General features: G+C 41.0%; 1 protein-coding gene across 1 annotated transcript in view; it reads left to right on the forward strand.

The window, feature by feature from the left end:
• znrf2b (zinc and ring finger 2b) overlaps positions 1-25,079 on the forward strand; it is a 70,356-nt gene that overhangs the window by 8,446 nt on the left and 36,831 nt on the right. The window contains exon 2 of the mRNA XM_031868612.1: positions 17,820-17,915. Within this exon, the coding sequence (XP_031724472.1) occupies positions 17,820-17,915 (96 nt within the window). The remainder of the gene's footprint in view (positions 1-17,819; positions 17,916-25,079) is intronic.

Here is a 25,079-nt window from a genome sequence, read left to right on the forward strand (position 1 = left end):
GATCTTTATCACTGCGGTGAGATGAGAGTATTGCTCTCGTATCACCCCGAAACTCGGTCGGCAAGACGAGGCTCCGCCACCGTGGTTTAGGTCTTTGAAGTGATAAAATCACAACCTCCACATCCACTAGCAGCGACGGATCTAATGTAAACAGTTACAGCAGGAAATACACAATATGACGGGACTCCGTGGTCCGCGATGCTTGCGCAATAACACATTATAACACGACAGTAACTTAACGTAACAAGATACAGGAATAACAACGACATAACGAATAGGCTAAATTAAGCTAATGCTAAGCTAAGCTAGGCCCAGATACCAGTAACTCTTACTTGTAGAAGCTTCGTTCGGTAGGGTCTGGTTCCAGTGGTAGGAATCACCCTGTCCTTGATGAGTCGCTGACTCTCAGTGGCGCGGCCTTGGGGCTGGCTGGCGCAGACTCGGCCTCCTCGCTGCAGAGAGGGGCTTTTTAACTTCGGCTGAGGGACGAGGTTTGGGTCGTCCTTCCCGGAAATCTTCGGCGAGGAAAGATTGTTAATCGTCCTTCTGCCGGCGGTGTGTACACAAAAAGGGGGGAACGGGGCATAGAAGTTATCCGTTCTCGCACTACAGGATCCAAAACTCAAAATAAAACGCAGTCTGTTCGACCAGCGAATGTTGCATGTGACCTGATAGGATTTGATGAGGCCGCGGCTCCTCGTGAATCTTCTTGTTGCCAGGACGAGGTCCGGAGGGAAGAGGCCTTGTGGACCTCCTCACATCAGCATGTCTGGACGGAAGAGCCTTGTGGATCTTCTTGTCCCCTGGACGAGTCCGGAGTGAAGAGGCCTTGTGGACCTCCTGACACCAGCGCGTGTCCGGAGTGAAGAGAGCCTTGTGGATCTCCTTACACCAGCGGTGTCTGGACGGAAGAGGAAGAATTCTAGCTGTGCTCAGGCTTATAAACCAGGTGGCACAACCAGTGGGGGGCCCTTTATTGGCCAATGAGGGACCAGCATCAGGTTTCTGATGGAGCTGGGGGGTGTGGTCATCCGGCATGATTTTTCTTGCAGACCCCAGGTCAGGCGTTTTGGTGAAAGGAAGGAACATGGCTGCTCCTTTGTTTGAAAAACACGTGTGAAGGTCTCAGCCAGCCAGGAGAACTGGGTCAGATCCCAACAACATGCACAAAAGACATATCCCTGGGAATAAACACAATGCCCTCAGGCTGCCACAAAAGGGTCTGGATTGAACTCTGGATCTCTTCAAATCCTTGACTCCAATCTAGTCCTAGAATTGAATAACCCTGGGAAGCTTCTAACATCTATGGAGCAGTCTGTGTTCTTGTTGTTAAAACGGAACACAGGGAGATGATGTCATAGTCCAAAGTCCGTAACGATTATGTGTGGGTTGATTGTAGAATATCCATCCCAGTCACACTGTAAGCTGTTGTCAGCAACTTGAATGGCTGTAGCTTCCTATCATAGTTTAATAACAGATCAGCAGTCTGGTTTTAGCAAATGGATACAGATCTAAATGTGACAAACTTTTGATGTCATGGATGTGCTCACAGTGGGCAGCGCTCTGACTGAGAAACGGGAAGAGAAGAACCTTTGAGGGACTTTTTATGAGTGCAATTAAAGATTTTCCATCTGCAGTTCATCTATTCACTTCCTGTGTCCTCTTTTCCTTCAAAAAGTAATTACAGCTGGGTCAAAGGTTTGATACAGAGCTATAGATTCTCTGAAATGTATTCTGTACATGTCTCTGTATAACAAAAGCAACACCAGCTGTAATATTCCATTTGCAACAAACTGTTATCTATCTCCACATTACCTCCTGTACATTAGTATGACTGCCAAGAGCCCAATGTGACAGTCACACCTCTGCAGTGTTGCTATCCTGCTCTCATCATTCCATTTTTCTGGAAGTGTAGCGGCCGACAGCACTACATATTTGTCCACTTTCCGATCATAACACGCCATCATCTATCTGTTTTTTTACTGAGCATATTCATGGTCCCATGGGGATATACACCCTTTTGAATTTTGAGACCGAATGCTTTTATAACCATCCTTAAAGCAATAGAACAAACACACAGTCAGTATTATGTAATAATCACGACGTTACTGAGACCTTCTTAAGATTCCAGAGTAGGTATCGTCTGGTAACTGAAGGCATACCTTTTTATTGGAATGTAATGACTCCTCGCTCATGAACACTAGCCAGTGGTGAGCCGTCAGGGCCAGCTAAGCCTTCTCTGCTGGCCTAAACAGAATCACAAAGTTATAGCTATTTTATAATTTAATCATTTTTCACAAATACACTACATGTATTCTAATCGTTTTTCCCATTAGCTTATTTTCTCATTGCACAGCTCCTGTCTTCCTCTGTTGCTCTGCTTCCAGTCTGCAGCGCTGCTTCCAGCACAGCTTGTTTTAAGGAGAGCTTTTATCCAATCGGATTCAGTCTCTATGTAACGAGAGAGGCCCGATGCCCGCTAGAGAGCCTTTGCAGTTTAAGTAAATGGGACGTTATTGTTGATTGGCATAGTCCTCAACCAATTAGATCTTTAGTTTGACATGTTGGGCGCATTCTTTAACGTGCCAGTAGCACCCAGGTAGCCTGCTAAGTACGTCTGCATTAACGTGCGCCGTGATTGGTCAGTGGGCCAGCTTGACTTTTGTCAAACAGAAAGCTAGCTAGCAGATGTTAGTATTTAGTAAGAGTTCAGGTTGAGACATATGTAAGAGAAGTTATGACATTTTTATCGTTTTGTTTGGTGTCGGTTTTTTTGATTTTTTTACCTAGCTTTGTTTTTTTAACACTCAATGGCTGAGAAATGGATTTGACAGTTACTGACTTTGTTAAAAAAGGAAGGAGGATGGACTTTGTCTTTAAGTGAAGGCAGCTTTGGTAAGTGAACTGCTTTTATTTTTGTACATCTGCAGTAGCGTTACTACTGTGTTCATTTGTCTATCGTGTCGTTTTTATGAATAATATGAATGGCTCATGCTCTAGCCTGCAGCATTGCTCGATTGATTTGTTGCTTTGTTGTCATATAAATATAGGTGACTGGTTCTTGTGAGTTTGTTCTTGTCATTGTAGTACATTGATTTGTACTATATGCATTGTCAGTTAATTACGAAGCATCCCGTCATGCGCGGGGTTATTATCCGGACAATTTAATCCGTTCGGGCTGTTTTCTTTTTACAAAGCAAGCATGATTGTCTGGAAAAATGGGGATTGTGTGGCGATTGCTTTAGCCCTGTCTGAATCAGTAGGGAACAGCTTAACGCTGTGGGGAGAGTTCGTACATTGTGTGCCGCTGTTGTTTCCCCGCTAAACTAGTTTAGCTTAGCCTCCCTGAGCACAGTGCGGGGCCTCAGCTGTTTTTTGTTATTGTTCCGGGTTCAAAAGGTCACACAGCCCGTTGTCTGTTACGTCAGCGCAGTCCACCGAAAACGTTATATTTCCCACAATTTAAGCTTCTGCATTTTCCAAATGCACTAGTATTATTCAAACGTATTGTTCGGTTCGTAAGCCTCGTACAGAACAGTTTAATACGTGTATTGCTACACCCCTAGAAACACATAATAAGCATAGCTGTGGCGTCATAATGAGCTTATTAGGAGCTGGCTCAAGTGTAGTAGGACAGCACAGAAGGCCCAGGTATAAAATGCACGGCCCGCCACTGACACTAGCTAGTGAGTGGCAGGGGCTTGCTCTAACCCTGTACCAGCTAGCATAGCAGACATAGCCTTGAGTGAAAAAATTATACAATTATTATGATTTATTTTTTCACAAAACTTAGCATGATTTAGTACCTAGCTGCATAATGTGCAATATGCAACATGCCACTTGTAAGGATGGTTCATGATTTTAAAAGTTATTAATCATAGGGTTACTCAACGAAATGCACTTGTAGCCCACAACTTGCTACAAAAGAAAAACATGACCAGACAAAACAACAATGATCAAATAGTTCCACTAGCTGTAAACACGAGCTGTCTCGCCACTATGTCTCATATCTTAAGTTTTGGAGTGACATGCCTTTTACAAGTTAGAGCAGCAGCAGTGTACCAACAGACAGCAGTGACAACCGTCCACTCAAACATGAGAGACTTTTGGATCTCAGTGCTGCTGATGCAATGAATATTACCGTATCTAAGGGGGGCTGGTAGGGCTTTAAAGCTTTATAATGTAATTCAATATTAATCATGATAATGATAATAATAATGTTATTTACAAAGCACCTTTCAAAACTACTGTTACCAAGTGCTTATTAAACGTGAATAAATACAGGAAAGCAGGAACAATCAAATACAACATCCCATTCAACAAATATAAATAGCAGAAGCAGTAAAAACAATGCATAATACTACAGAAAATAAGTAACAGAAATAATACTTATAGAAAAGTCAAGAGTAAAAGTGAGTCTTGAGAGATGATTAAACTGAGGGCAGTGAGTTTTCTAGTCAAAGCTATTCCAAAGGATTGAGTCGTGTTGCGTATCACATTCTTGTGTGTAAAGAGGAAATCTTTTTGTCCAGAATTTTAAAGTAATCAGAAGCTTCCCAATCCAAACATTTTGTGTACTGGTATCGTTAGTTGTCATAATGCAAAGAAGGTTGAGAATTACATATTGTAAACCACATAAATGAGATCTATAGTATCTTTCTAAGTGAATCCTTAAAGGGAAAACTTGCCAGATTTTTTTTGTCTGATTTCTGATGGTAAATGTAGTCCTCTGAAGAAATAGATTCTGTAGTGCATGCTGTATTGAATGAGAAAGTGGATCTCTCCTGCTGTGCCTACATGTACCAGGATGCATTGCGCGTGAGCGGCGACGTTACACACTCTCTTAGCTTTTTCTGATGAATAAACAAAATTATCAATAAAAAAATGACTATTTGAACGAATATGACAAATATTCTTACACCAAATATTCTTACTCCTTCTGAATTAAAGTTTCACTCTTACAGAAACAGGACAAAAAGTAAATATCAAAAACAAACTAAGCAAAAAACAGTAGCTGCATTTCCTGCAGCTCTGGTGTGTGAGATTGTTAAAAAAAAATAAAAAGCTGGTTGATGTAGAACATCTGCGCAGCAAGGACAGGTTTGTTGCTCAACTGTTTTCTGCAAAGATCTGAAGCCAGATTGGAGTTGCTTGAGTTTGGTGAGGAGATAGAGCTGACAGTTCTTTACTGATGCTATAATTTTTCATTCACAAGGACGCAGGGATCAGAAGCCTGCAAACTCTCATACTGAAAGCATCTCACTGGAGAAAGGTCCACAGGTCAGAGGGAGGTTTTCAGGAGACCATGGACTACGGAGCTGAGCCTCGTGGTGTTCGTGGCTGAGTCGGTCCAGGTTAGCTAAAGTCTATCTTGACGAGATAAGCCGGTGGCGACCTAACCCGCTTTCCTAATCTTTGTCTGAATACAGCAGCAGGTGTGTGCTGGTGTCTCACTGCATGGCCTCGCCTGAAGACAGGTTTTGAAACCTCCTTTGTTAGTCGGAGCATACATCCTCAGCTCTGCCCACCTGGCCAGTCGCTGAGTAAAGTGGGCTGGATTGTCTGATGCAGCCACGGCTGGTTTGTATGATGTGTTGTCTAAGCATCCCGGAAATAAAAAAAGTCTTTTTAGCTTTTTCTGCTTGGTAACACTTAAAGGTGCGGTGAGAAGCCCACCCTCATATGAGGTTTCCAAAAATGTTGGACCAGCTTCCTCTATTTTGGTCTCTCGCTCTCCTTGCCAGTGCTGTTCAGGCTGTTTGAAATTGCTCAGCGTCACACAATGTTGAACTCAACATGAAAGAGTACTTTATCTCTGAAAAAAAAAAAAAACATTCACTGATGCTAGTGTGACCGAGTTGTTATTGATGGATGTTAGCAGATGCTAACGTCTTAGTGTTCAAAGAAATAGGACTGAGTGGATCCGGTTTAAATCCTGCAGGTGTACCAAGAAGGAGCATGTGCTTGCAGTTTGCATGCACAAACTTCTAACATTTAGCGACCACGTTCACTACTAGTGTTTTGGTAGCGTAGCTATTTTCAGTATAATGTCAAGTTTACGGTAGCAAGGTATTTTTTGATTCTGCACCTCCTTGTCCTGGTCAGTTGTCGGTCCCGGACTCTCTGTCCCTTAGAGAGCTGCAGGAATGAGTCCTAAAACCCAAACATGAGTCAGCATCTTTGAACTTCTGGTTGCTCGTCTTGAAGTCGATGTGTCTTTTGAATGTGTTTTTGGTTAGATGTCTGAAATAAGGTGTGTGGTTAAAAGAAGCTGAAGAGATTTTTTTATGTTTTGTTCTACAACAAAAAATACGTCAGTAACTACATACCTTGTGTAGTTTGAAGCTTTTATGTGTCAGTTATAACAAACGTCTTCACTACAGCACTAGTTCTCTTTTATCTTAGTGGTGACGTGAAGTCATGTGACCGTGGTGGAGTTCCTTTATAGCCTAACGTGAAGTCATGTGACCGTGGTGGAGTTCCTTTATAGCCTAACGTGAAGTCATGTGACCGTGGTGACCAGTGTGATGCTATTTTCCTGTTGGCCTACAAAAACATGTCATCTCTACAGCTTTCTATTCTGACTACCCTATCCTACTGCAGACACTAAGGAGACAGATGTACTGCTTTGAGCCACGTCATGCACATTCATTTATATAGATGTCCAAAAGTTTAAGTCTAAACTGACAGAGAGAGAGAGAGCATGACAGAGTAAAAGTGAAACTGAAAGTCAACTGTATTTGGTTGTGTAATGTAATTTCAAGTCTTCATTATTAGTATTATATTACAGTGAATGTAAGCTAGTTTTAGAGTGTTAAAATGGTGGGGTTAGATCATGATAAAATCATCTGCTTTGAACTCTTTCATTGTTTTCCTGAACAAACGCTGTCGGCACAGCCCTCCTGCTGATGAGACCTAAACACACACACACACACACAGTGTAGTCTGGTAAACTAACCAGGGTAGGTTTACACTCACACAGCCATGTCCCGGCCACATGTACAGCAGAGCCAGTCAGCAGCCACTTAAAGCCTTTGCTTTGTTTGTCAGCTATCTGTGTTTTTAACCCTCCTTTGCTCTTTTTCTTAAGTGTTGTCCATCTGCTGAGTGTGAGATGGCAGATGATTAAGAGCACACACCACCTGGTGGAAACTTCACTGTCACTTTTACCCACCACGATGGTGGACGTGGACACGCTGGCAACATCCATAGATGTTTTTAGGTGACTGTAGACCATTTCACAGTTGTAAACGTAACTATCCCAAATGTGTCCCACTTTATTTTCCTGTTGCAGTGGATACTTACTTCCTATTCATATTCATATGAAGTATCGTGAAAATTGAGTATATAGAGCATTCACACTGCATAGTATTGGAATATGTTTACGTGAGAAATGTCTGGATGTAGGGCTGCAACAACGAATCAGTAAAAATCGATTATTAAAAGAGTTGGCAACGAATTTCATTATCGATTCGTTGTGTCGCGCGATTATTACGCCACTCAATAAGTAGCGGAGATGTTTGAGTATAAAAAAGAAAAAGAAAGAAGAGCGGAGGTAGAGGAAAGACCATCGGAGAGACCCGTAACGTTGTTCTGTAACACATGGCGGAGGCAGAGAAATCAGTACGACCTAATGCCGTGTTCACACCAAACGCCAGTCTCGCCGGGGACTATTTGTGTTCATTCGCGCTGGACGCGCCGGAGAGGGGGCGTGGCTTATCGCCCTGAAAGCCGTTCAACTGTCCGCCATTAACCATGGAAAAAATAACCTCTATTTCTGCTTAGTACGTGTTGTGGAAGTCCCAGATATCCCGGGAAACTAAACCCCGTCATGTCTGGTTCATAACATTGTCCAGAGGAGCTCTGTGGATTTTATCGAAGTGTATTCACTGTGTCTAGCAAGCCACACGTTGGCTGTATGAACACAAAATCAACTGATTTGGCTGTGATTTAACGGCAATAAACCGACAAAAAGGGACTCCGAAATAACTACGTAATGATGGCGATTTGTAGGCATCCGAGCTCTCAATGGAGCTCGGATGGGTCGGTGCTAGGCAGTGGTGTATAGTAACAAAGTAGAAATACTTCGTTACTGTACTTAAGTCTTTTTTTTGGATATCTGTACTTTACTTTACTATTTATATTTATGTTGACTTTTACTTTTACTTCATTACATTTTGCAAAGAAAACTGATACTTTTACTCCGATACATTTCCCCTGGAACCTTCGTTACTCGCTACAAAACCAAATCTATCTTTAGAAAACAAATTAATCATGAGACCAACGTCGGGGACTGTGGTGGAACACAGACTGCAAGCAAGCAGGTTTGGCGAATCAATGGTCCTAGCTTGCAAGTTAAATCATTGGTTAATCACGTTAATGCGCAATTGCAAACAAGTGCTCTCAAAGCCGCGGTGTTTTGATTCCCTTTGATGCCCAGGATGCTAGCTAGCGAGCGACTACATTAGTATAATTCCACTCTACGATGACTGATTTCATGACGGAAGCACAAATGGAAGCACCTACTACTCCCGCAACAATCTACGGTGGTGACGAAGACCAACAGCCGTGGATCGCTAGCGAGTTAGTGAGCTGAGGAAGTGTTGACAGTTGTGAGATGTTGTTGATTTGAGTCATCTTAGCTATAATCATTGCAGCACTAGTTGGCTAACGTTAGCTAACTTAACGTTACCTAGCCACCACACCATAGGATTGACAGCAGCCGCGAGAGCGCAGCATTAGGGTTAGCATTAGGGAAATCCTTCCCAGCTGTGCGCAAGCTGTCTGTGAAGCTGAACACACCTCTACCTGCCTCAGCGGCCTGTGAAAGGCTATTTAGCATCGCAGGACTAGTCTTCAGCCCAAGAAGAGCGAGACTGAATTCTCGCAATTTTGAAAACCAACTTCTTTTGAAGATGAACAGGACATTTTTCAGTTTCAAGTAATGACTGTGTTGTTACTTTCGGTGCTGCTTTAGTATTGATCATGTTTTGATATTTGAGTAATTTTGTGGATGATCAGATGGAGTTATGATGGTAGCAGTCGCCCAATTGCAGATTCAGCTTGAGCAAAACATTTGCCTATTGTGTTCAAATCAGGCCCATAGGAGTTTACAAGGCAGGTGTCCTTTCTCAAAACACTGACCTGATGCATCAAGTGGATATTTTTTTCTGAACACAATATTATGCATTTGCCCTCTACATCCTCTAGTCGGAATGAGCATACTTATAAACGCACTGTTACAAGTCCTTCATAGTGTCATATTGCTTTTCGGAGAATGATGATAAGTTAGTAGATGCAAAAGTATACTTACGTACAATATATTATGTTGAACATTGTTGCTCCTGATGGATCACAGCCAACCCAAGTATTTTCAACACAGCTCCATGTCCTTGGTCATGGTGGCCTCAGCACTTAAAAGAATAAACTTCATAATTCTCAAAATTCTGACCCTTTGCTTTTTTATTAACAGCATTTACTTGTACTTTTACTTTCAATACTTAAGTACATTTAAAATCAGAAAATTACTTTTGATACTTAAGTACAATAAATATCAGATACTTCAAGACTTTTACTTAAGTAGTAATCTAATAGGTGACTTTTACTTTTACTGGAGTCATTTTCCAGTAAGGTATCTTTACTTTTACTCAAGTATGGCTTTTGGGTACTTTATACACCACTGGTGCTAGGCTATGCTGACATTGTAGCAGCTCCACCAACACTCAGAATAACGTCATCTAGACATAAATACGGCAGCGTCTATTCATTGTTTGTACCATATGGTTTACACACACACATTTATACACATGGTTTGGTCCGGTCTCTATTGATATGAGGTATCGTAGAGCTCTGGGTGAACACAGACGGCTACAGTATTTAATTCCTGATTCAACAATGTAAACATGTTGGAGTCCTTGATGAGGAGGAAGGGAGTTCAACAGCAGGGTAAATCACTACAGAATCCTACTTTTGTTCCGTTTTGAAGTGAGGAACGTAACGTCCCTCCAGTAGCTCTTCTGGTGCTGGTGTTTACTTGTTATCCAGCTTGACAAGCATGACAAGTTGGCGTTGGCTCGTTAATAACAGTAGTAAAGCAGGGGTGGTATAGTTTGCAAGACTAAAGACACGTTTTTATTCACTCACCTTTTTTGGCCCATTAATATCCGATTCATCGATTAATCGAAAAAATAATCGCCAGATTAATCGATTATTAAAATAATCGTTAGTTGCAGCCCTACCTGGATGTATACTGTATTAGCCAAAATCCCTTTGTCTGAGACATAAGCTCACTGCACATACTCAACTGCCCCAGAATGCATTGTGTCTGGGTGCCTTGAGACCGATTGTCAGACCTTTGAGACTTTAAACCAGCCTAAAAGCTGTTAATGTGTCACTTCATTGAGTTTTTATGCAAGAAAGTAACCGTTCAGATTCCACATATATGGTCAGTTTATCCAAATAACAACTGTTTGGAAATTATGCACGGCTGTTCTCAGAGATGTGGCGGAGCCTTGAGACTTCAGCATGCTTCAGTGTGAACAGTCTATGTAAGGACATCAGCTGACAGGAATTAAACATGGACCCAAGCTGTTGCCGAGCAATGCATTTCCACTGAAACGGTCTAAAGCATATTTCTCAGCTGTGGCTGTTGGAAAACAAACTGAATCTTCAGTTTCAGGAGAAACTGAAGTTGAAGTTTCAGGAGAAACTTCAACTCTGGGGGTCACATTGGTCTTTGTCAGCACACAGAACACGATGCAGGAGAACAGCCTTGATCTCAGGACCACTGCAGTCACTGAGTTTCCTTCAGTAAAAATAATTATTTGTGCAGATAAATTAGCTTTGACTTCTTCTTGGCTTTCATTACATCCAGATTAGTTTTATATGTTGTTATCCTTTAAGAGTTCTGGGAATGATCACTCAGTGTGAGGACAGTGTTTGTTCAAACCAGGGAAAAAATGCATAGAAAAACAACTGTCAGAGAACTGAGTAATGACCGGCCTTGTGCTATTTTGAATGGGACTCTTACTGAACCTGTATCATCAACAGCCCAGCCATTAGCCCGACCTTTGTGCTGTTCAATATTGTCAGTATTTGATTCATCTTGCTGGTGATTTTTGGACGTTTAGTCAAAGCAGAACAAAACTGGTGTCAGAACATGTCCAATAATGCTTGTGATCAGTTATTTCTTCATGAGGTCTTTGTGACACCAAAGACCATACATATACACAGAAGCATTGAACTGCATAATTCTGGTCAGTCACCAGACTGTCAGTCTGTGTAACTTCATGTTTACTCTTGGTTCATTCAGAACTAACATGCTACAATGTATCATTGTTTTACCAGATGAACCAACCACAGAAGTGAAAGCACCCTAAGTTTAGGCCTCGCCTTTAACAGACCTGCTAACACATCTGTTTCTCTTCGGCCTCATCAGCATTTGAGGCGTCAAACTTAATGCAAATAATTATCCTCCTCAAGGACAGACACCCAGCTGTCTAGTGTTCAAAGCTCGTCTCATGCATGGTTATCCAGAGTCAGAGTTCTCTCAGTCTTTCTGGAGTTGGAATATACTGTTCTACCTTTTTCAACCTTCTTTGCAGCCAAATTAAGAAGTATCTGAAACAAAACCATCAAAACTGGTTTTCTGAGCTGCTCTTATGTCACACCTATGGGATACTTCCTCTTTTGTTCTTCCTCTCCTTACTGAAACCAAAAGCCATATTAAACGATGCACTGATCTTTTTGTCCCAATGCCACTATCGGAGCAGGGAGTAAAAAAATGAGTCTTTTTTGTTTGTTTGCTGACTTTTTGATTTTGTTTGCATGAAGAGAAAGGACAAATAATAATGTTCCATTGCCTCATCCTCCATTTCCACCTTTCTTCAGTGTTGTTTTGGAAATTTGCAACTTTCCGTATTTGTGCCTCAAGGCAACAGATGTTTCAGATCACGCTGCGTTGTTGTCTTGATTCAGTTTGTTTTCATCAAGTCTGTGGATAGGAATCCCACCACAGCAGCATACTTTAAAAATAAGAACTATACCTGATTATTAGGGCCCGAGCACCGACAACGTCGGGCTGCGAGGTCCCTATTGAAATTGTAGGAATTATTATTATTAGGGCCCGAGCACCGACGTAGTCGGAGCGGAGGACCTATTGTTTTTCGATTGTTTATTCTTATTATTATTATTCTTATTCTTAGTGTTTCGTCGCAAAAAGGAGGTGCTTGGGATACTGGGAAAATGTCGAAATTTGGCACGCAAGCCAGAATTTGCGAAAATTGCAGTCTGATTGGGGTGCCCAACTGCGGTATGAAATATTGGCTCGATAGCGCCCCCTATTAAGTAGCCCCAACATTGGGTTTCACCTAGCTGTATGAAATTTGGTAGGTATGTGGAACGTGATGAGACGCACAAAAAAATCCTCTTGGAGTTTTTCATTAAACCAAACAGGAAGTCGGCCATTTTGACTTTTATGACGTTTTTTGACCATTTCAAGGCGTCATACTTTAACAAAATCCTCCCAGAGATTTGACCCGATTGACTTCAGATTCGGTCAGTATGCTCTTGAGACCTTGGCAGTGAAAAGTTACTCAAAGATCAAAAAGTTATCGAACTATGTGTCCGTGGCGCGGCGTCAAAAAAACACCATTTGCTGCGAAACAGGAAGTTGTTGTAACTTGGCCATACATTGTCTAATCTGCTCCAAATCTCTCATATGTCATAACATCCTGACCCGGAACACATCTATAAGACAATTTAGAATCATAGTAATAGCGGCACCTAGTGGCAACTGTAAGTTGTACGTTTTGTACTTTGACATCCTGCTCCTCACAGATTAATCAGATCCCTCTCAAATGTTGTCAGAAAAGCCTTAAGGCCTTGATAATGCTTCATTGGGAAGATTGTAAGAAGTTGTTGAAGGGCGGCGACGTGGCGGCTCAGCGAATTTCGATCCTTCGCCATGAAGAAATAAACTGGTGTAACTCGACTCCACATCAGATCTTTACCAGATTTCACATGTTTGATTAGACTCCAGTCTTGAAGACATCTGCAGGCCAATTTTGAATCATAGTCATAGCGCCACCTACTGGTAACAGTCAGTTAAAGTCTTTATACTTTGGCTTGTTTCTCTTAGTAGGTAAATCAAATCAATATCAAATTAGTTCCACACAAATATAAGAAGTTCATAATGCCAGTTCATGAAGCTTTTGATGTTTCGTCGAACACCGTTGCCGTGGCGATGCAGTCTTCGCCGTTAACAACGGTCATTTTGAGAGGCTAAAAATGCTCGAAACATAAGCAAACTTGGCATACACATTTAAAGCCCAAAATGTAGTTATATAATATGATTTTATTGGTTCAGAGTGGCAAATCGGCTCAATAGCACCCCCTACAAAATTTCGACAAAGCAGCCCTCGCTGTACGTTTCACATAGATTTACAAAATTTGGTAGGCACATGTATCACATGTGGACTTAAAATAAAGTCTTTTGGGACCATGCTCTAAACCCAACCGGAAGTCAGCCATTTTGAATTTTGTATGAATTTCTCGTGTTTTTTTTCCATTTCCAGGTGCTGTACTATGAACTCCTCCTAGGGAATTAATCCGATCAGCTTAGAATTTGGTCAGAACAATCTAAAGACCTCAGCGATTAAAAGTTACTAAAAGCTTTAAGTTTCATCAAACGACGTGGATATGGTGTGACGGCCATTTTACATGGTTCACCATCATCCATCAAGCTGTTGTAACTCGACTGTACTTTGTCAAAACTGTCCGAAACTTGACATGCTTGTTGACTGTCATGGCTTTAGGACTTCTGCATGCCAATATTAACTCATAGTCATAGCGCCACCTACTGATAAGCACGGACGTAAGCAGGATTCTATAATTACAGCGGCCCAAACACTGAACTTATTGAAAGGGTTTGTGGGCACACCATGAGAAAAAGACTTCTCTCATCTAAATATGTGCAAACTAAGATGCTTGGAGAGCAAAAGTTAGATAACAGTGGATTCTCAACCCATGTCCATGGGCATTAGTATAAATGATCTGTCCAGAGCTTCTTCATGACAATCAGGTAAAATGTTACAATGAATGCTTCACACTACAATCTAAAGTTACAGAAGAACTTAAAATGAAAACAGTGTTAAATTAAAGTGTTCAAGTAACAGCAAATGGCACTACCGTTTTGTTAACTTTCATGTAAGTCCAAATACAATCAGCAGGACACTGCAGGGAGTTGAACCCCATCCTAGTAAACTGACAGTCTGTTATGTTACAAACACTGAAGCGCATTCACACACATTTATTTTCTTAATGATCTTAACAGGCTTACATTTATGATTGTATCGGATGTACACTCAAAACATTTGAGGCTTAAGACCTGGCAACATGATCTTGCTACGCTGCTGGTCGACGCAGGAAATATCTCACTCGTGCACGCAGAGTGTGATGGTCACAGAAATTCATGGCCGCGTCACCCAGAGTCCTGCCAGTACTGGAAAATACCGTTTAACTCGTGCACGCAGTGTATGACGGTCACAGAAATGCATGGCCAGAGTCCTGCTAGTACCCTCGACGTGCGTGAAGTTGCGAGGGCCCGATCAATGCTGCTCGCAGCTTTAATTATTATTATTATTATTATTCTCTCGAATGAAACGCCTTTTTGGGGGCTTTATCATGTCCCCAACGTCCCGATATTTGGCGAGAATATCAGGACTGCTGAAAAATTTGATATTTTATGGGTCCCATGCTCGAACATGAAAATATTGCTCGCTAGCGCCCCCTAGAATTTAGCCCCCTCATCCAGTATGTCCAATTAACTTGAAATTTTACACAGGCATGCCACCAAATGAGGTCTACAAAAAAGCCTCTTGGACCCCTAAGCTCCGCCTCCCAAAATTTTCCGCAATTTTGAATTTTCTGAAAAACAAATTTTTGCAACCTCCTCCTACACGTTGAGTCCAATTGCTACTAAATTTGCTGTGGATCAGTATTGGATCTATATAATAACATTCTATCAAAAGATGTTTGATATCTCATTACGTTTAGAAGATATGGACCAATGAACTTTATAAGGCGTGGCTTTGTTTTTCAACACTCATAACTTCAAAACCATCTAACCTATAATCGCAAAATTTGTCTCATATGTGCACATCGTATATTGTTACGTACCCTACAATTTTCATTCCATTCAACTACTTGGGAGCGATACAGTAGTTAAGCCATTTTTGGCTTTTTTGTCAATTTTCATCATTTTCAGACGTTGTACTTTAACGAACTCCTCCCACAGAATTCATGCGATCAACTTCAAATTTGGTTAGGATGATCGAAAGATATTAATGATGAAAAGTTACTAAAATGGTCTACTGACATTGAACGACCTTCATTTTATGTGGCGCCCATGTCACGCACATTTCGTGCTGTTCGCCATGAAAGAGGAAGTTGTTGTAACTCCAAGGTCCTTTATTCAATCTGCCTCAAAATTGTTATGCATGATGCAGGTCCAGGCCTGAGCACATTTCAATGGCAACATTTTCACAAAGTCATAGCGCCACCTACTGGCAAACGGAAATGACAGGTTTTATACTTTGATGTACTCCGACTAGGAAGTTGCCCAGATCAGTCTCAAATTTGTTAAGCTAAGCCGTAAGACATTGATAATGCTTCATCATGAATATTGTGAGTTGTCGTTAAACGCTGTTGCCGTGGCAACGCGTCATTCGCCATGAAAAATGAAGCTTATTTTTCTGTGACTTAGGATGCTCAACAAGCCTTGGAACTTTGCGCAGGTGTCATAGGTGATGGAAATAAATATTTCATATGGCCTTTTTGCTTGACCCTTTCAAATTGCCAAAATTATGTGACAAACTGAATCCGATTTATATGACATTTACATGATGTTGTCTATACTTGATGTAGAGCAACACAATGCATGTTTGCGCGTGTTCTCTAGCGCCACAAAGTGGATACAGGAACTGGTGGAATATTTGCACTACATAATTTCCAGCGTCACACAGTCCAAGCATTAAAAATATGTCTAACTTGTGGGCACGCTGTCTGATGGTCGCAGATATTTATGGCCGCTTCTGCCGGCGTCCCGCCAGTACCCCCGAGACGCGGGAAGGTGCGAGGGCCCGTTCATCGCTGCTTGCAGCTTTAATTCCATCTCATATTTGTGATTTTAGGAGAAATATACTTTAAGAGGACAGAGGTTTAATGCTAGCAAGAGCAGGTATGACCTCAGACAGACATGCATTAGGACAAAACAAAAGGCCAATTTCACTTCCTTCAGAGAACATCCAGTTTACTGGATGAGTCATCACAGCCTCACACTAGGGCTGGGCGGTATACCAGTTTTAATTTCCCATATGATATGAATTTTTCATATACCTTCATAGCTGAAAGAACTTCTGTCGCTCTTCAACAGGCAGCAAGCAGATAGCACTATGGTCGGAGCTAGTTGTCTTAAGTGTATTGAGACAGAACCCTAGTCATGGTTATAACTTTATAACAACAATTAACAACCCACAACTAACACTCTTTAACATGGCAAAACACCACGACACAATAGTTTGTGACACAAACAATTTGTAACACTAATAATTGTACATTTATAAAATTTCACCGCCGAACTGCATGCTGGGTACAGCATGGAACTGGAAACATTTAGGGGGGATAATGTTTGGATCATCTGTTAAGTTATCAGTGACCTTTTATAGAAATACATCTACTTCTCACTGATTGGTGCTTAGCTGTGCTGCTACTATTCCTGTTCATGCTCTCTGGTAATACATATGAAGCACATCTTTAATGTGAAATGAAAAGGGGCATCTGGCTGTTAGGTGCAATTTTCAAATATTGGTCAACAAATCAAGGGGATTGCCAACCTGGTGAAAACTGTTACTAAATTGGAATCCTTAAAGCTCCACTGTGATATTTTTACTTTAACAGTGGATCAAATTGTTAATGTAATGTGGAATAATACTTGAAGACTGAACCATAGAGAATGATCACAGTGATAAACACCTGAGCTCTATGGAGAGTTTAAGCATCTCTCAGATTCCTGTGTTGGTTTTACAGCAGCAAACCTCCCTCTCATCAGCCTTGTTTTAGCAGCAGTCGGCCTCTGTACTCATGTCTGTCAGCCTTGATGCAAAGTTGCCTACTCACCAAATGGTAGTAGTCAAAAACTGTTCAGAGGACACTGCAAACTGCAATACGAGGGCAAGCATTGCTTTGTATTGTGTTTTAAAATGTGTTGTAAAGAATAGGCAGATGTCTGCATTACACCAATGTAATATGGGACCGGCTGACAGATGAGTTGACACTATTTGAATACTCTGTGGCAACGTCAGACTCTGAAGACATTCATGGGTAGTATAGAAATATAGTATAGAAAATCTTAAGGACTATAACATAGCCATGATAATCAGGCTGGTTTTCCTGTTATGTTTAATAGTGACCCCTTACTATAACATTAGCTGCTGGTAACAGTTTTATCTGGGAGGGCAAGGCTTTCCTGGGTTACATCCACAGATAGTGATGTGTTGTGTTTCCCATTTGTTTGCAATAAATACACGTACATACTAAGTAAATACAACTGGGCAGTTTGCATCAATAGCTTCTGAGGCTAGATGGAACTGGGCAAACTGGCAAGTGGTCACTGAAAAAGCAGTCCTAAAACACCAGGATACATGGTGCTGCAGAGAAAAGCAGACCACCTGAGAACTTAATGATTAGGACGATTCCCTCAGCGTATCATTCTTCTGACATTGTGTGTGTGTGTGTGTGTGTGCTTCCTTTCTTTCTTCCAGGCTTCAAGTGCCCTGTGTGTTCCAAGTTTGTATCCTCGGATGAGATGGATCTTCACCTGGTCTTGTGTTTAACCAAACCCAGAGTAACGTATAATGGTAGGACTCTCTTCCTGTTGAACTTCACTAATATCATATACATAAGTTACCAAAGCCAAACTGTGTAGCTGCAGAACAATCAGTGAGAAAATAGAACTATTATGATTTTAAAAAAACTAGCTTTGATCTAAGATAATATAAGATAATAGAAACAAGAAATAACATTTCTTTTTACAACTAGTACTTGAAATGATGAAGGACCTTGCAAATGGCAAGGTAGTACAACATGGAAACCATACTTTAGTGTTTTATTTGTACCTCTTTACTTAAAGTTATTTTCTTTCTTTTTTACTGAATAAACAAAGACTTAGAAGAAGAATATACAGTATGTTAAATAAAACTAACTTAGATGATAAATAAAAAGTAATAGAAATATAAGAAAATATCACAAAAAGAATAAATGCAGGATGTGTAATTATGACACATTCGTCCTTCTTATAATTATCCTATAGATGATCATCAGTGTTCAAAAAACATCCTCGTGAAATATGCAACCACAGCTTACAGAGGCTTATGTAACATGATCCTCTGTTTGCAGTCTGGTTCCCTGTGTAATCTTTCTGTAACTTTTTAGGGCCCGAGCACCGACATAGTCGGAACGGAGGACCTATTGTTTTTCGATTGTTTATTATTATTATTATTATTATTATTATCGTACCTGTTTCGTCGCAAAAAGGAGGTGCTTGGGATACTGGCAAAATGTCGAAATTTGGCACGCAAGCCAGAATTTGCGAAAATTGCTGTCTGATTGGGTTATGAAATATTGGCTCGATAGCGCCACCTATTGAGTAGCCCCAACACCGGGTTTCACCTAGCTGTATGAAATTTGGTAGGAATGTGGATCGTGATGAGACGCACAAAAAATCCTCTTGGAGTTTTTCATTAAACCAAACAGGAAGTCGGCCATTTTGACTTTTATGACATTTTTTGACCATTTCAAGGTGTCATACTTTAACGAACTCCTCCCAGAGAGTTGACCCGATTGACTTCAGATTCGGTCAGTATGCTCTTGAGACCTTGGCAGTGAAAAGTTACTCAAAGATCAAAAAGTTATCGAACTATGTATCCGTGGCGTGGCGTCAAAAAACACCATTCGCCGCGAAACAGGAAGTTGTTGTAATTCGACCGTACATTGTCGAATCTGCTCCAAATCTCTCATATATCATAATATCCTGACCCGGAACACATCTATAAGACAATTTAGAATCATAGTAATAGCGGCACCTAGTGGCAACCGGAAGTTGTAAGTTGTGTACTTTGACATTCTGCTCCTCACAGATTAATCAGATCCCTGTAAAATGTTGTCAGAACAGCCTTAAGACCTTGATAATGCTTCATTGTGAAGGTTGTAAGAAGTTGTTGAAGGGCGGCGACGTGGCAGCTCAGAGAATTTCGATCCTTCGCCATGAAGAAATAAACTGATGTAACTCGACTCCACATCATCAGATCTTTACCAGATTTCACATGTTTGATTAGACTCCAGTCTTGAAGACATCTGCAGGCCAATTTTGAATCATAGTCATAGCGCCACCTACTGGTAACAGTCAGTTAAAGTCTTTATACTTTGGCTTGTTTCTCTTAGTAGGTAAATCAAATCGATATCAAATTAGTTCCACACAAATATAAGAAGTTCATAATGCCAGTTCATGAAGCTTTTGATGTTTCGTCGAACGCCGTTGCCGTGGCGATGCAGTCTTCGCCGTGAAAAACGAAGCTAATTTTCAGAGGCTAAAAATGCTTGAAACATAAGCAAACTTGGCACACAGATTTAAAGCCCAAAATGTAGTTATATAATATGATTGTATTGGTTCAGAGTGGCAAATCGGCTCAATAGCACCCCCTACAAAATTTTGACGAAGCAGCCCTCGCAGTATGTTTAACCTAGATGTATGAAATTTGGTAGGAACATTTGTATTATTACTGCTATTTATTTGTATCTTTTATCTAGAAAGATACAAAAAATATTTTGTATAAATCAGCCTTACAGATTTTTTTCTTAATCAGTAAGGCTGACTAAGAAAAATTATTATTCTTAGTGATATTGGGAATAATAATGATAATTAAAGCTGCGAGCAGCATTGATCGGGCCCTCGCAACTTCACGCACGTCAAGGGTACTAGCAGGACTCTGGCCATGCATTTCTGTGACCGTCATACACTGCATCCACGAGTTAGATGATATTTCCTGCGTCGACCAGCAGCGTAGCAAGATCATGTTGCCAGGTCTTAAGCCTGAAATGGTTTGAGTGTACATCCGATACAATCACAAATGTAAGCCTGTTAAGATCATTAAGAAAATGAATGTGCGTGAATGTGCTTCAGTGTTTGTAACATAACAGACTGTCAGTTTACTGGGATGGGGTTCAACTCCCTGCAGTGTCCTGCTGATTGTATTTGGACTTACATGAAAGTTAACAAAACAGTAGTGCCATTTGCTGTTACTTGAACACTTTAATTTAACACTGTTTTCATTTTAAGTTCTTCTGTAACTTTAGATTGTAGTGTGAAGCATTCATTGTAACGTTTAACCTGATTGTCACGAAGAAGCTCTGGACAAATCATTTATACTAATGCCCACTGACATGGTTTGAAAATCCACTGTTATCTAACTTTTGCTCTCCAAGCGTCTTAGTTTGCACATTTAGATCAGAGATGTCTTTTTCTCATGGTGTGCCCACAAACCCTTTCAATAAGTTCAGTGTTTGGGCCGCTGTAATTATAGAATCCTGCTTACGTCTGTGCTTATCAGTAGGTGGCGCTATGACTATGAGTTAATATTGGCATGCAGAAGTCCTAAAGCCATGACAGTCAACAAGCATGTCAACTTTGGGACAGTTTTGACAAAGTACAGTCGAGTTACAACAGCTTGATGGATGATGGCGAACCATGTAAAATGGCCATCACACCATATCCACGTCGTTCGATGAAACCTAAAGCTTTTAGTAACTGTTAATCGCTAAGGTCTTTAGATTGTTCTGACCAAATTCTAAGCTGATCGGATTAATTCCCTAGGAGGAGTTCGTAGTACAGCACCTGGAAATGGAAAAAAAAAACACGAGAAATTCATACAAAATTCAAAATGGCTGACTTCCGGTTGGGTTTAGAGACTTTATTTTAAGTCCACATGTGATACATGTGCCTACCAAATTTTGTAAATCAAGGTGAAACGTACAGCGAGGGCTGCTCCGTCGACATTTTGTAGGGGGCGCTATTGAGCCGATTTGCCACTCTGAACCAATAAAATCATATTATATAACTACATTTTGGGCTTTAAATCTGTTTGCTAAGTTTGCTTATGTTTCGAGCATTTTTAGCCTCTCAAAATTACCTTCGTTTTTCATGGCAAAGACTGCGTCGCCACGGCAACGGCATTCGACGAAACATCAAAAGCTTCATGAACTGGTATTAAGAACTTCTTACATTTGTGTGGAAGTAATTTCATGTTGATTTGATTTGATTTACTTACTAAGAGAAACAAGCCAAAGTATAAAGACTTTAACTTCCTGTTACCAGTAGGTGGCGCTACGACTGTGATTCAAAATTGGCCTGCAGATGTCTTCAGGCCTGGAGTATAATCAAACATGTGAAATCTGGTAAAGATCTGATGATGTGGAGTTGAGTTGCATCAGTTCATTCGTTCATGGCGAAGGATCGAAATTTGCCAAGCCACCACGTCGCCGCCCTTCAACAACTTCTTACAATCTTCACAATGAAGCATTATCAAGGTCTTAAGGCTGTTCTGACAACATTTGAGAGGGATCTGATTAATCTGTGAGGAGCAGGATGTCAAAGTACACAACTTACAACTTCCAGTTGCCACTAGGTGGCGCTATTACTATGATTCTAAATTGTCTTATAGATGTGTTCCGGTTCAGTATGTTATGACATGTGAGAGATTTGGAGCAGATTCGACAATGTATGGCCGAGTTACAACAACTTCCTGTTTCGCGGCGAACGGTGACCGCGCCGAGGCTCAGCGGCCTTGAGTGAATTCAGGTTGTGTACTTTGTCCCCCACATGAAACTTGGAAAGGCTCCATTGGCTCGGGGTGAAGTTTGTTCACACCGACTGAGAACAAACACGCTGGCCCCCGAGCACTTTCCCGAGCACTTCTCTTTTGACGCCACGCCACGGATACATAGTTTGATAACTTTTTGATCTTTGAGTAACTTTTCACTGCCACGGTCTCAAAAGCATACTGACAAAATCTGAAGTCAATCGGGTCAAATCTCTAGGAGGAGTTCGTTAAAGTACGACGCCTTGAAACGGTCCAGAAACGTCATAAAAGTCAAAATGGCCGACTTCCTGTTTGGTTTAGAGAAAAATTCCAAGAGGATTTTTTGTACGGCCCATCACGATCCACATACCTACCACAATTCATACAGCTAGGTGAAACCCAGTGTTGGGGCTACTCAATAGGGGACTCTATCGAGCCAATATTTCTAAACGCAGCTGGACACCCCAATCAGATTGCAGTTTTCGCAAATTCTGGCTTGCGTGCCAAATTTCAGAAGTTTTCCAGTATCCCAAGCACCTCCTTTTTGCGACGAAACTTGTAGAATAATAATAATAAACATTCGAATAACAATAGGTCCTCCGCTCCGACTACGTCGGTGCTCGGCCCTAATTAAAGCTGCAAGCAGCATTGATCGGGCCCTCGCATCTTCACGAATGTCGAGGGTACTGGCAGGACTCTGGTTGATGTAGCCATTCAGTTTTGTGACCATCAGACACTGCATGCACGAGTTAAACGGTATTTCCTGTGGTACCAGCGGCGTAGCCAGTTCATTTTGCCAGGTCTTAAGACTCGATTGTTTTGAGTGCATCTCCGAATACAATCATGAATGCAAGCCTGTACAGTTTGACAAAAAGACGATTGTTTGTGAATGCGCTTTAGTGTAACATAACAGACTGTCAAAGTAAATGCAGGTCTCAAAAACGACCATTTGTTTGTGCAGGTAGCTCTGACAATCATTGCTGAGGGACTCAAAGTGGGAACAGTCAAGGAGAAATGGCAGAACATTCTCGAAACATCTCACTTTGCACATATTTAGATCAGAAAAGTCTTATTTTCTGGTGTTGTGCCCACGAATCTTTAATAAGTTCAGTGTTTGGACCGCTGTAATTATAGAATCCTGCTTACTGTCATGGTTGCTAGTAGGTGGTGCTATGAGCTAATATTGGCATGCAGAAGCTCTAAAGCCATGCCAGTCATCAACCATGTCAAGTTTGGAACAGTTTTGAAAAAGTACAGTCGAGTTACAACAGCTTGATGTATGCTGGCGAACCATGTAAAATGGTCGCCACTCCATGTCGTTCGATGAAACCTCAAGCTTTTAGTAACTTTTAATCACTAAGGTCTTTAGATTGTTCTGACCAAATTCTAAATTGATATGATTAATTCCCTTGAAGGAGTTTGTTAAAGTAGAGCACCTGGAAATTGCAAAAAAATACGACCCCTGAGACTTTTTTTTAAGTCTACATGGGCTACATCTGCTTACCAAATTTCATTCATCTAGGTGAAACGTACTGTGAGGGCTGCATCGTCGAAATATTGTAGGGGGCGCTAATTGAGCCGACTTGCCACTCTGAAGCATTAAAAGCACATTAGATAACTACATTCAGGATTTTAAATGTGTGTTACAAGTTTGGTTATGTTTTGAGCATTTTTAGCCCCTCAAAAACACCTTCGTTTTTCATGGCGAAGAATGCGTCGCCATGGCAACATCCTTTCACGAAACAACAAGCTTTGAGTAACTTTTCATCACAAAGGTTTTTAGATTGTTCTTAACAAATTTGAAGTCGATTCGATTATTTCCCTAGGAGGAGTTCGTTAAAGTGCAGCGCCTGGAAATGACAAAAATTACATTAGAAATTCATAAAAAATTAAAACTGGCTGACTTCCGGTTGGGTTTAGAGCATGGGTTCAGAGCTCTCCAAAAAGAGAAACATGTTCAGAGACAATATAATTTATAAGCATGAATGAACAGAATCTTGTATGTTAATTATTCCCACAGGCAGTTAAATCCTCTACCCCTGTCAACCACTTTTAGAGAGTTTAACTCTGCGTGGACGTATTAATTTGCTTTCACTGCCAACGATGCTGACTTACCTCTATGCTTCCAGAACAAGCACACGGCATTTGCTGAAAAGTGTCATGCTGGAGATGAGCGACAAAGAGCGATTCCTCAACTGCTGCAGCAAACTGAGCTCTTCATAAGAGTTTGATATTGTTATAACAGGTAAAATTGCAGTAAAATGTCAAGAATTGTCTTTATTCTTGTTCTATATTTTCATAAATACAACAAACTATAGTTTTTATATATATATAATATAACTATATATAACACTTTATAGGCTGTGATATCAAATAGCTTTTGCGGCTCCAGATGAATTTCATTTGGTGGAAAATAGAGCAAAATGGCTCTTTGGATAGTAAAGGTTGCCGAACCCTGGTCTAGGAGAAGTGAATTTTTTTTTTTTTTTAAACAAAATTCAAAATGCCGGAACAATTCGGTAGGCGGAGCATAGGGTCTCAAGAGGATTTTTTTGTAGAACTCATGTCTGTAAAATATTAAGTCATTTGGACATACAGGCTGTCGGGGCTTGCCATTCCAACTTCTAGGGAGCGCTAGCGAGCAATTTTGTCATACTCGAGCATGGGACCCATAAAATATAGAATTTTCCCGCAGACCTGATGTGCTCGCCAAATATGGGGAGTTTTGGGATATGATAAAGCCCCCAAAAAGGCGATTCATTTGAGAGAAAAAGAATTATAATTAAAGCTGCAAGCAGCGATGAACGGGCCCTCGCACTTTCCCGCGTCTCGGGGGTACTGGCGGGACGCCGGCAGAAGCGGCCATAAATATCTGCGACCATCAGACAGCGTGCCCACAAGTTAGACATATTTTTAATGCTTGGACTGTGTGACGCTGGAAATTATATATTATTATATTCCACCAGTTCCTGTATCCACTTTGTGGCGCGAGAGAACACGCGTAAACATGCATTGTGTTGCTCTACATCAAGTACAGACCACATCATGTCAATGTCATATAAATCGGATTCAGTTTGTCACATAACGCTGTCTTCCTGTTGCCAGTAGGTGGCGCTATGACTTTGAGTGAAAATTGGCTTGTAGACATCCTCAGGCCATGACTGTTAT

This window comes from Anarrhichthys ocellatus, unplaced genomic scaffold, assembly GCF_004355925.1.
Source record: "Anarrhichthys ocellatus isolate YVR2014 unplaced genomic scaffold, GSC_Weel_1.0 scaffold43, whole genome shotgun sequence".
NCBI lineage: Eukaryota > Metazoa > Chordata > Actinopteri > Perciformes > Anarhichadidae > Anarrhichthys > Anarrhichthys ocellatus.